At 39.6% G+C, this 13,893-nt stretch overlaps 1 protein-coding gene across 3 annotated transcripts in view; it reads right to left on the bottom strand.

The window, feature by feature from the left end:
- Window positions 1-13,893, bottom strand: part of METTL22 (methyltransferase 22, Kin17 lysine) — a 179,877-nt gene that overhangs the window by 39,178 nt on the left and 126,806 nt on the right. For all 3 annotated transcript variants that reach the window (XM_088466909.1, XM_088466908.1, XM_088466907.1), the window contains exon 7: window positions 7,355-7,405. In XM_088466909.1, coding sequence (XP_088323035.1) covers window positions 7,355-7,405 — 51 coding nt within the window. The remainder of the gene's footprint in view (window positions 1-7,354; window positions 7,406-13,893) is intronic.

Below are 13,893 nucleotides of genomic sequence, written 5' to 3'. Positions count from 1 at the left end.
CTGCTCAGCCGAACAGTCGGAATCGAAGGACGCCTCCAACGTATCAGCCCAGCGCTCCATAGCTCTGGCAACCCAGCAAATGGCCATAGCTGGCCGCGCTGCCCCCCCCGCAAGGGAATAGATGGACTTCAGGCAGATCTCCACCTTGCGGTCCGTAGCAAGGGAGGACATGGATGGCATGGGTAATGTGGCACTACGGACAAGGTGTGTCACATGAGAATCCACCTGCGGAGGGGACTCCCACTTGGCAAAATAATTGTCCGCAAACGGATACGCCACTGCTAAATGCCTTTGAGGCTGATATCGTTTGCCTGGCTGTTTCCACGCTTCCTCTAGATGGTCAACTAATTGCCCCGAAAGAGGAAACCCTGTGGTATCTCCTTTAACATCCTTGAAAAAGGCGTATTTGGAATTTGATACTGGAGGCTCCTCATCCTCAATAACTAAAGCAGTACGGACTGCACGAATAAGGCCAGGTATATACACCTTAGACTTAGCGTCCGACTCTTAAGGACGGGGAGGTTCCTGGTCAGAAAGATCCAGAATCTCCCCATCGTCGGACGTCCCGTCGTCATCCTCATAAGGAGCAGACAGAGACGCCACTGGCCGCTTGTGAGGCCGCATCACAGACTCCCCTTGCAACACTTCTGACAACTGCTGTACAGAGCTTAACGAATTAACCCACGCAGGCTCATGAGAGACCTAAGGAGGGGAAATAGGGAGACTGTGGGGTACCATCAATTGTCTTGGGAAACCCTGCATGGGTGACGACACCACTGACTGCTGGGACAAACCCATCTGAGTGAAGGCAGGCTGCGGAGCTAACTGGCCCACAAGGGTTGTAAGCGCTTTGGCAAAACAAGCCCAAGGCGGCTCCTGTACCGGAGCCGTGACCGTAATCGGATAACACCGTCGACATAGTCCCTCCGCACTACCGTCCCCCTCCGCTATAGGTACCTTGCATGTAGTACATAAAAGCTGGAGAGGAAAATCACTTTCAGACATAATGGTAAGTATGTGACCCCTCTCACTGATACTCGTTAGTATAGTGTGAGACCACCCTGCAAGCACCGCACCGCAAGGGCTTTAGCAGAAAGAACAGGGACAGTTAAATGCTGACAGATAGAAAATAAAAGTACAGGCAGCAGACGCTAGCATAGGTCACGTACAATGCAAAGAAATCAATTCCTGCACTATCAGCGCTGATCCTCAACTACACAGGCTCAGACCCTGGTAGGACACAGCGCTGCATACACAGACCTTAATCCAACGGAGGAGAGGTATGCAGGGGGACCCAGACCGCGATGCCACCGTTCATCAGCGTCCAGCAGCGCTCACCATGCTTCTACCAAAGATGGCCACCGAGGAGCAGAGAGGAGGCTGGCCTGGGGGAGGAGCGCTGACACAGAACCAGTCAGCTAGAGCAGAGAGGGCTGTGTGCAGCGGGGGAGGCGCCGGCTGTGAGACAGGGAAGGCGCGCTCCCCTGGCATGCATTTAAACCCTGGGATGCCGCAGCGCTACCGCTCTGCCGCGGTCCTGCTGTCCCAGGGGGGTAGTGGAAGCGCAGGTTAGAACCTGGCTCCACGCTGCAGCCAGTCCCCAGGGAGCCCCCTGCCTGGGGACTTGGGACCATGTATCAGCGGGGACCCACCGCGGGACCCTGCTGCTTAACTGTTGTCCCCCTTGATTCCGGCCATGGTCCTAAACATCTGGGGTCACCGCTAGCTGTGACCCCAGATGCCTACCAGCATCCCCGGATCAGTATAGGCGTTCTGGTACCGGCGGGGGTGTAGGGAAGACAGCATGGACGTCAGGACTGACTGTCCATGCTGTTCATCCAGATGTGCAGCCACAGCTGCATTGAAGAAACTTCAGGGGCTCTTCATGGCCCCTCTCTAACAGGTGCATCCGACTCCGACCGGGCACCAAACTAAACTGAGATGCCTTGGCTCGGGTGCGGGGTATAGGAGGGGGACCCTAGTGCATCCTGGGAGGCTGAAACTTAACTCTATGGTGCCCGATGCCTGACGTCATCACCTATACCCTAAGGTATCCTGTGGAACCCTATGGACCCTGAAGTAGAAAAGTGTTTAATCGGTCCGACACACCTGTGCTTTTCTAAACACCCCCCATTACTTCCCCCAAATGCTGACTACCTGTTACTCACTTTGCAAAGTGAATCATATGTGTGAGCCTATTCACAATTCAATTGATGCGTGATCTTGCCATCATCACTGATGGACGTTGTGTATAGAAATATCAAAAGTGTTACTGATTCTTGGAAGAGGCGAGTGTAATCATATTCTCTTTCTTAAACAACCTGGAACCGAAAACTGAATTAGACTAATTGTCCAATACCCATTGTTTGTATTCTTGGATGAGGAAAGTACAAAGGAGAACAAAAAGCTGCACTTTACAACAACCGATGCTGTAAAATTGTCCAATGCTTACTGACTACTCGAGATAGGTGCGTTAAATCCTATTTAGTCTATTGCAATTCTGTAATTTCCAGTCTGGTGTATGCTGTGTAGGCCCTCCTTTAATTTTCGATACCCAAAGGGAGAAAGACAGCCACCAGAGAATATTTGTTTGAGGGCCCAGTATAGCTTCAGATAAGAAATCCATCCCACACAATATTTGAAGGAGCTTGGTTTAACTCCACAATTCTGGACTCCTACATACTATTTCTTTGGCACAATCCCAATAAACTATTTTTCTCAAAAACCTATAAAGTCCTCTACTTCCTGCCGATTAAGACCCGGCGTAGGAGGAGATAACTGCAGTGACAGCTGTAGCTTGAGAGGCGGGGATCCAAAAGTGACACTGATGAACGGTACTGCTAATCTACTCTTTCTCCTTAATATCATTGTGGGTATAGTGTGGGCAGCATGGGGTCCAGGTGCATTGCATACCTTGCACCCATTATTAATATACCACTATCTACACCATTGTTTGGCTATTACCAATTTGGCTTGTTGTTTAGAAAATTGGCTGCATGTTTAGTCTACAATGTTAATTTGAACAGAAATTATGTTAACCATTTCCAGGTCCACAGCTGACCTCATACTCAAGCAAGAACTGTGTGGTTAATTGGTCCTATATACAGTATTTTCTATCCTAATGCAGTAGATCCAATCAAATTTGATTTTGGTCAGACAGGACAAAGTGACACTCTGTACAAACCACATTTGAATACATAAATGCTCTTGTGAAAAGTTGGAGATAAATCATGGAGAATACCTTGGTTTCTTGCAATTACTATGGTGAATTTAACTGTAGTGGTAGATGGGCCCTTTAATTTTGTGGACCATGAAAAGAGGTTAAGTGGGATTTTTCATTGTCCAGACCATCAGAAGTGAATAAATGAGCCTAGCTGCCCACCAGATTGCGAGAGGCAAAAGTGGGGATGTAGTCAAAATTTACAACACTCACTTTGAAAGGATATTACATTAAAAAAAACACATGGTGTATTGAGACAAAGGGGTAAATTTACTAAAGTGAGACTTTTTAGAAGTGAGTTTTAAAAGTGATGTTGCCCATAGCAACCAATCAGATTCTAGCTATTATCTTCTAGAAGGTGCTAGTTAAATGTTAAGTAGAATCTGATTGGTTGCTATGGGCAACATCACTTTTAAAACTCACTTCTAAAAACTCTCACTTTAGTAAATTTACCCCTAGGTGTATGAGGACACATCTGTAAGTCAAATATATATCACTCATGTAAAAAAAATTACTAGTTAAACTTAAATGAAGATAACATGTGTCAGTTAATTTATGGTTTTGGATACATTTAAAAAAAACAAAACAAATTTTTCAGTGTTTATTTATGAAGAAAAAAACGTAAGTAATTCATACCTAATAAATGACAATGGTGTAAGGTGAACTGGGATGAGAAATTAAATCAGATTCCAAAGGAATATAAATCAGTCATGTAACTGTAAGTATGTTCTAAAAATATCTTGAAAGATGATGAATATGATACAAGTTTTTTGTTGCCACAGAAGCAGAATAAACAAAAAAACAGACTAAGTAAATTCAATAATAAGAAACAACAAAAACCCTTTGTAATTATTTGCTTTACATAAATGTCCCTCCATATTAAATTCTGCAATACAAAATAACAACACAATAACAACATTAAGCAGTCAACTCCCTGTGGTTTTAGGAACATTTGCTATCTTCAGTACTCCTATAAGAAAGAGCTGAAAATCTTCAACTACAGTACATCAACATTTAAATGTGACTTTTTGCAAATTCATTAAAATATAATTCCTGTTAGAGAAATAGTACACACATTACAGGTAATAATATTAGACATTTTAGGTTTGCAGTCAGAAAATTAAATGACATAAGTCTTAAAACCAAATAAATAATGTTTTGAAAAAAAAACCCAAAACCGAATGGCTTTTTGTGCACTAACCAGGAGCTATATATAATATGGCACCTAAATAAATTTACTCCATTATCTTTGTTAATCTCAGATATTACTAAAAGCCAAAACAAAAACAGATTACATCTTTAATCATTACTAAAATGGATATATTTCACAGTAATTTATTAGTATCTTTACATTTATGTGATTACTCAATTTTCCAAAATACAATAGTAAAGATCAAAGGAGGAAATGGCATACATTAAATAAAATAGAAATATGAAAGATAGACACATTTACTCATCAATTTCACTAATGTAGTTACGGGTAAACATTGTGATAATGACAGCTAATTAGCTCAAATAAATTATTACTGATTGCCAAATAGCATACTATATGAATATATTACCAGGGAACTCTCACACACATTCCTTTTATTTATTGAACATACTACACATACAGTTAGGACTATGCTCCATAGATTTTCATAAGCATGGCACTCTAACATTTGTCAAAGCACGACATTGACATTTAGTGATAAGCCAAGGATGACGGGTACATGTGTCGTTTTAGAATAGCTGAAGATTTGCTGGTGACAGATCCTTGATATAGGAATTACACAGGATTTTGATGAACATGCCTGAAATTTACCATCGCACAATACATGTTTATAGTTAAGACTCAAAGGTTTGAGATAATTTTTAACCATCTATTGAAAAACAGACAGTTGTCGTCTTCCAAACCATTCTGTACATGTGCCCTCTACTTTTATTTTTCAATCTACTGCCCATGCTGTTCTAAAAATGTGTTATGTGGCAGTGAAGCTTACCCTACCTGCTGTTTGACTTTCTAGTAATCTCTCTCTTATCTCCAGTAAACCTGGTTATGGGGATGAATTTAATGACCAAGAAGAATAAGATTACCATAAATGAGAGTACAAAGAAACACATAAAATAAGCACATCTGGAATAAACAACATACAATAGAAGCATGTTGCATATTATGATAAGAACTCAGCAATATATATATATATATATATATATATATATATATAAAAAGTCTATTTAAAATATAGATTTTACTGCAGACACTAGGGGGCCATGGATATATGTCTTTAGAACTAAGCTCTAAATAGCTGTATACAAATATGGTACTTACAGTATACCCATATGATAAATATGTAGAATTGCCAGAATATTTTTACATTTCTGGGACTAAAGCTAGGTGCACACTATAGTATTATCTGTCCATTCTGGCTGGTTGGAACCAAAATCTGGTAATGTATGGGAGCAAATTACACTCGATCATTTGTTCCCAAACACTGGAACACAGACAAAAATGGTCAAATCCATTTGATGTAACAAATTTGTTTGAACAGTTTTTGTCTGTTTTTCGGTGTTTGGGAGCAAAAGGTTGATTGTCATTTGCTCCCATACATTACCAGATTTTCATTCTCACAGCCAGATTATACAGATAATCTTATTGGTGTACCTAGCTCTATCCTCCAGCAGCTCCAAGTGCTAAAAACAGGGGCACATGGTGACACGATTTGCATCTTCATGGCCCTGCTGTCCACTGGCAATGCTGCAAAAATCGATTTGTATCCTCAAGCACCTGCTCACTTCACTATAGAGGTGGAAGAATCCAGGAGTGTGAACTCCTCTCCCATGAGAGTAAAGAGGTATTATTGCAAAATGCAGATTGGTGTGGGGTTTTAGTGGTTCATGTGTATCAGGGGTGGAACCAACTTCATTCCAATTTGGCATTTGTAAATGCTGAGAGGTATGCCAGTAGCATATGTGTATCAGCAAGAGCCTCTCTATCTAGGAGTGAATAAGTATCGCTCACTACCGATCCACAGAATGCTCAATTCATTTTAGGATTTGGTTTATTTTTCAACTCAAGAGTCCAAATCCTGAATATACTTTGATTCTATGGCCTGAATAGTTGAGCACGTTCAAAAACTAGCATTACAGATAATATAATTCAGGCTCCTCCTGTTAAATCAGTCTAGTACTTAACAAAATATTTAGGAAATAATGACTATGGAATCTGCTATAATGCTGGTTATTATTTATTATCTAGGAGCATGTGAACATTTTCTGTTCTAAGCTGTCTTGAGAACAGTGTTGTAGAACTCTTGGGGGTCCTTTAAGCCTACCACAATAGTATAGACATTTTGGCAAACCATACAGCATTTCATTTGTTTACAATACACAAGTTAACCAATGTATAACCTCCTGGTAATAATACCTGTAAAAAAAACAGTCTTTCTGACGTCATCTATAATGATCAGGGAGATTGGTGAGATATAATAGATTTAGTGTTCATAAAGAAAACTTGTGTATTATAAATGGAACATGTGGCAGATACCGTAAACTATTGTGGATATCGGACATCACCCCATAATTTTATAATCTGTGTATAAATCACTTTTATTTTTTAGTCGGTCACCGAACCCCATGTGACTTTTAATTTTCAGGGAATGCATTTTACCCAATAGTAGTTCCTAAATGACCAGTCGTGCACAGGGGTAACAATCAACACATCAGTACATGATATTAGACAGTTATGTTTTGTGAAGCAGGACATTAAATTAGGGCTCCCAAAGAAATTGAAAGCAAAAAGTACACTGTCACATTGCTTATTTGTAACAACATTACATTTGAACATTTTGAGCTAATGTTAGTAATTGTTCCTGATTTTGAATCAACACCATAGCATTTTTGAAATGGCTAGAAATTAGCATTTTACCATACACAAACACCTGTTCTTTTTGCCTACATAGGAGTCAATAGCTGAAAACACATAGTACTTACATCATGCAATAGTCTTCACTTAAAAATCGGGGATAGAACCTGACTGACAATAAATTGCATGAAATCTGAATACACTAATTAAAAGGTTAGCTTACATGAAAGCAGATTTGTTTAATAATAAGAAACATGCATCATGCTAACTTGTACAATGTAATTAATTACCTTTACAAAATTGGTTAAGCCAGTCTAGTTCTTTCACTTTTACTTGTCCTCCTGTTTAAAAACATAAATATATAATGTTACATTAGTATGTGTGTGGAGATAAATGGAAGCTTACCAAATGTCTTCCAAAGACGGATATACAATACAAGATAATCTCTGGCACTGGCTTTAGTGTATATCACTGTAACTGCGTAAACACTTTAGGGGAATATCCAATTGGCCGCAAGGTCTTGCCCGCAAAAAAATTATGTGGACCTGGCGAGCAATCTTGTATTACTGTGGGTATGCGCGCTCCCTATAACCACAGTATAGAATAAAAAAAAAATAGGTTGCAGATTTTTTTGTGGGCAAAATCCCGCAGAGGGTATTTGTTTTACCTGCAGTCTGGGGACTGCTATTGAAGCCATGTGCGGGGAACGGCTGCAGTGTAGCGTGTGCTGGGTTAGCAGTTGTAGCATAGTCTAGTGTAGTATAGGTAGTGTGTGCGGGTGCAGGGTTAGCGGCAGTAGTGTAGTGTAATGTGTGTGGGGAGCAGGGTTATATGTAGTGTAGGTAGTGTGTGCAAGGAGCGGGGTGCAGGGTTAGAGGTACCTGTCCTGTGCCGGCCGTCCATGAAGGCTCACTGTGATGCTGGAGAAGAGATGGAGGAGGATAGCACTGCAGGTGGTGAGTAATTAAGGACTAATTAGGCTTATTGAAAACTTCCAATTGCTTAATTAGTCATTAGGGTACTTGGGTTCAGAAGCACGTTCTGACAATTATTACTTAAAATAAGGATTTAAGGAAAAATTAGACCTGCTCTAGAAGCGCTCAAAACCCCCCCCCCAAAACCCTGCACTCATTTGTATAACAAAAATCTCTCACCTGTGGGAAAAGCCCAGCAGGTGTGAGATATTTGGTAACTCGCACCTGATTGAATATGCCTCTAAATGTGGATAAATAGTTCCCTGTGTGACTAGAACTTTGCCTGTCCACTGAAAACCTCCTTCTTTATTCACTTTACATGAGCCATGTACACGTAGTTTAGGTGTGAAATAAATTTACTTTATTTTCACAGTATATAAGATAAATATATGTCTTAGAACTCAGTTTCTATAGCAGGCAATGTTTCATTAATTAATAAAACAAAATAAAATAAATGTATCTAGGCTATTGGCACTAAAGTCAGATAATAAATACAAACATTTAAGATGTGAATATAAATGTAAAAATCGATATTAATCAATTAAAATCAATGTTTGTTTCAGGGGCTAAATCACACAATTTTTTATACCGATTTTTAAGTGTTAGTAACTGTGAATTAGTCCCTAAAACACAACACTGATGTTGATCGATTTAAAACGACATTTAGTAAATTTCCCCCTAATCTTTGAAATATTCTATATAGTTTCACATATTTTCCATTTATGTCAAAACTTCAACATAGGAAGGACCACATTCTGGGTAACATAAAATAGTATCCAATTTGGAGGTGAAGTAGAGTATTGCATCTGTTATAGTCCTACAAACTTCTATTCTTTATCCTTGGCTCTCCTCGCAGTGAGCAATCCACTCTTATACAGTAGCAGCCAGTATCATCTTTACACTGAGACCTTTCCTCCCCTGACATCTCCCTATCTTGTTTATCAATTGAATCTTTGCTATTTCCATATGGATGTCGGAATAGTAATTGAAGCTTAACATGTTCAAAACAAAGTTAATTATCTTCCATCATACTAGAGTCACTTCCTTAATTCTCCATGTTCATTGATAAAACCACAATTTCCTTAATCTCTCAATTTGCCTGTTAAGATGTCTTCCTTGACTTTGTCTTATCCTCTACTCTTAACAAACAGTCTATCTCAATACCTTAAAACAGTGACACAACATCCGCTTCTTACTGAAGATGCAGTTAAAACGCTAACCCACTTTTTTATCATCTCCCACCTCAACTTCTGCTACCTACGTCTAGTTGGCAATCCCCTCCCCCATCAAACCATCCTAAATACTGCTTTCAGACTGAATTTACTCTTGGAGTTCCATATTTGATTTTGTAAAGCATGGGGAGCAGTGTAGGGCTTTGTAAAGTAATATGCAAATTCACAATCCTCACCATAACCACTTGCTATATCTAAATTCTCAACTCTGACCTACCATTGACTTATGCCTCTGCTCTGTTCTCATAATTATCTCTTAATACAATTTTCAAACCAACTTTAGTTACACTACCAACTAATGGAATTTTCAGCCATGCCATTGCTTAGCTTCTAAAGCTTTATATAGTCTGCTAAAATCCATTTATTGTCAGAAGCCTACTCATCAACCTGACTCATTCCACTGTGCAGATAGCCTGCTGTACTGAGCTCCAAACCTCAACTGCTCCTCAAAATGTTCTCCCTATTTCCTCTGTGTAACATTGTATTTCCCATGGGAGAGATTGCTTCTTGCTTTTCCCCTTTTTTTTATTGCCTTGCAGAAAGCAATCATGTTACCCATGGCGGTTCATAATAATCATTGTTCGTGTTGAGCAAGTTTTCATTGATTTTTTTTTGTATGCATATATCATCTATTGCAAGGCTATAATATTGCCCTTACATTACCATGGTCTGTGATTTAATTTTATGAGTCTAATTTGTTTGCCATATTTCAATGTGTACTCTACGCTGTTTTTGACTCAAAAAAAAAAAAAAATGTTCTCCCTGCAACTCCACAAGATTGTTTCACCACCAATCTCACTGCTACCTAAAGTCACTGGGGATAATTCAAAGATGTATGCTTACCCGATGGTTAGCATACATCTCTGATGGGTTAGGGTCTGCGCATGAACAGGACCCGTTCTGCGCATGTGCAGAACAGGTCCTGCTATCTTGCTTGCAGACCCCCCAAGCCACAGCATGAATGACATGCAGCAGTGTTTGGGGGGCAGAACGGGGGCGTGGCTAGCAACGGGAGGTACGAGGCCAGGGTTCCTGGCCTCGCACCTGCTAGGACCCGACAAGCCTGAGATAAGCTTAATCGGTCGCGATGGCTGCAATGGTGGGCATAGTGCTGAGATTGCAGATGCAAAAAGGAGTTGTCTGGTTCCTACAGACACCTCCTGCTGAATTTGCATTTTAGATGGACGGAATTGCACATCTGCTTGTGTGCGGGTCTGCAATTCCATCCATGTTTGAATCAGGCCCACTGTTTTGTTATGTATTCTGTTCCCCTGTTCATCGTTACTTTGCTTCACTGTGGTGCTTTATATATAAGCAATAATGATAACTGCAGACATTCTGGCCTTGCAGAAGATTGTTTGCGAGGGTATAAAATTTATTTTTATAGTGTTATCCACACGCTATGCTACATTACACAAAGAAAATGCACTTGAGGGATATGGGTTATATAATGCCTGTGAATTTTGTCTCTAGAGAATATTAATATAGATTGCAATATTATTTATTTTGCTTTTTCACTTCACTTTGTTAATTTAGCCTACTGGTCCTGTAGGATGGAATGAAATTCTATCCACATCCGTTAGCAAAGTCAGTAAATCAGAAACTAGATGCATGTCATGTTAGAGTAAGTTGACACATGATCAGGAAGATTTTCAACACTCCTCTCAGCAGTGGACTATATTTATTGCAGATAATTCTAGTTGATTGATCTAAACGGATACAAGTTCTCCTAAATATGCAGGGTTTCCTGGCATTTTGCAATGCGTTCTTTCAAGGTGGTATGCTAGAAAATCTTGAAGAAATTTTTATTAAAGCTGGCAAGTTTAACGAGTTTGAAGACAGATGTGTTACACCCGAAGCATTCTCAGAATGATTGATATTCACGTTACATTTAACATTTGAAGCTGACTGTATTCCTGCTATAGCAGGCATTATTCTTTATGCTCTTGTGATTTTGCAAAGCAACAGAATGAGTGTATGAATGAATCACATATAACTAAATAATTGACCACTCACCAAAATAAAACCTTGACTGCCACAGGGGCTGGAGGCATACTGTATTATTTGTATAATTTCTAAATATAAGTAAACAGGGATTTGTTTGGACATTTCCAATAGTTTATGCAATAAAATATTAGTATGCATTTATGTTTTTATCTATTCAATGTGTACACAGCTACTGTATTTGTGATACAAAAGTATATTTAAAATTAAAAAGATTCTTGTAGGAATTAATACCATCATTTTATAGTGTTCTAACCAAGATTGCTTGTTAGTGTGAATGTGAAACAGTTCTCTAAAAACATGAGAAAATGGGCACTGAGAGCCACAGTGGAAGCAAGCAGGGCCGTAGAGAGCAATGATGGGTCCGGGTGATGGGGGGATGCATGGCCCAAATGAATGAAAGCTACTATGCCCACTACCATTCATGCCAAGGAGGGAACTATTCTTTCCCTAGCACAGCTGGGCCTCTTAAACAAACCTTGGCCCAGGTCATTAGTAGCGGATCACAGACTCCCTTTCAGCTCCCCTGGAAGCAATCAATGGTTACTACAAGATGAATATATGTAGAATTTAGTATTTGACAAAAGAACAGTTATGTCTTTCAACCTTACTGGAGATGTTCTGTTTCTATATGAATCCCTTAAATTTCCGTGCAGATTACTATTCCACTACTAATATGGCTTATTAACATACTAGAAAACAAGCTGATAAGACTGAACTGTACATTATTCAGAGAATGTTTAATGTATTTTATCACCTCTCTGCTCAAGATCTCATAAATGCTACTGTTAGCACCAAGCTATGTTATTCTTGTGACAGTAAACTACTAAGTCATGCAATGATGATTCTGCTTCTTCTAGCAGTAAGGGTATCGCTTTAATACTGCCTATGACATATAAATAAATCAAATGTGGTTGATTTTTAATACTAATAATTTATAAGGATTCCAGATTGGCTATATGGTAGTGGCAGGTTTCATTTCAGCAAATGTTGCTTTGAAATTGTAAAATATATGAAAGTGTTGGTGAATTTTCTTGGGCATATGTTGTAAACAGATTGTACAGAGACAGTTATATTATCTAATATGCTGATTAACATTTAAATTGACAATTTCAACTGCCCCTACCAGCTCTTAAAAATGTGACTTTTTTAAATTTATTCTCACACAGGTAATGTATAATTTTTTACATGTTAACATTATATGTTCAGTCATAGCCCTTAAAGGGAAACGGTTAGAAATTAGTTTTTTCTTTTATAGCAACACAATATACTTTTTACTCTGGTCATTATTTGGTACCATAAATGGATAACAATGTAAATAATACAAATATCTTTTATATATCTCATTCTTTGTTATTCTATCACTGAAGTTAGTTGTAATATAAATCAATAACATTAAGTTATTTGTGACATGCCCTCCCCCCGACCCCCTCAAAAGTCCCACTGCTTGCAGCAGTTAGCAATGGACCCTCCAAAATTTCCTAAAAGTCTTGTCACCAGAGACAAAAAAAACTTACTATTGGGATGGTGCCTACAGTCCCCTATAATCGGAACAGTTGAGAGGAATGCAATAATATAATGTTTAAAAAACGTAACACTTTTGAAGCAAAAAAAAGGACAAAAAATACAATTTGTTGCAATAAGCGGATGTAATAACGTACAACACTGAATCAGGTCCTTAATTCATTACTCTCTTCTCCAGATATAATAATGTACACCACTGAATCAGGTCCTTAATTCTTTACTCTCTTCTCCAGATATAATAATGTACACCACTGAATCAGGTCCTTAATTCTTTACTCCAGTCGCTGTAGGTCTTTAAGAAACTGCAAATGGTCAGCAGTGCAAAGCAGCTTTGGACCACTTGTGTGCCTCGATATATGCAAGTGCATACACCCTGTAGATCTCTCGGGCATACACTGTAAGATACTATCTCTAACAGTGTATTGGCCCCAATATCTGCGCTCCTCCCCTGGGGAGGAGACACTCCCCACTCCTTCCCTGTTAAGAAACAGGGGGGAAATGTCCGTAGGTCGGCCACGGTTGGGCATACACTGCCTGATATGGCTTACATTTAACTTAAATATTACATCGGAAGGGCATGCTGGACAACTTTCCATGCCTTACCGATCGATATTTTAGCAGTGGTCGGCCGCACACAGTACAATTATCGGGGCGATAATTGATACAGATAATTGTACTGTGTATGCCCAGCATAACAAAGCACAAAATAGGCACATAGGGCCTGATTCAGATTTGGATGCTAATGCAATCACAGTTCCGTATGTAGCTGCTGTGTGAAAATATGCTAATGCCTGCGGCCACCTGGAAATGTATTGAGACGCCCACCGGCGTCTTTGCAAATCCAAGCATCTGCGTACAAAGATGCAGCATCGGTAACAGATCATTCGATGCTAGAAGTCTTGAGTAAGTCTATGGTCACGCAGAATGGACGCAAGGAACTGAGACGCTGGCAATATATTATCAGCATGCGGGATCGCAGATGTAGTCAGATAAACAATGCAAAAACAGTTATGACACACCTGCGTTTTTGCTGCCACACCCTGTAACCGCCTGCCAAAAGGGCTCCTGAACGCCAATAAATTTGTGATCAACTCA

Source organism: Taudactylus pleione, unplaced genomic scaffold (assembly GCF_031769625.1).
Source record: "Taudactylus pleione unplaced genomic scaffold, aTauple2 ptg000066l, whole genome shotgun sequence".
Classification (NCBI taxonomy): Eukaryota; Metazoa; Chordata; class Amphibia; order Anura; family Myobatrachidae; genus Taudactylus; species Taudactylus pleione.
This window is presented reverse-complemented; position numbering and strand designations above follow the sequence as displayed.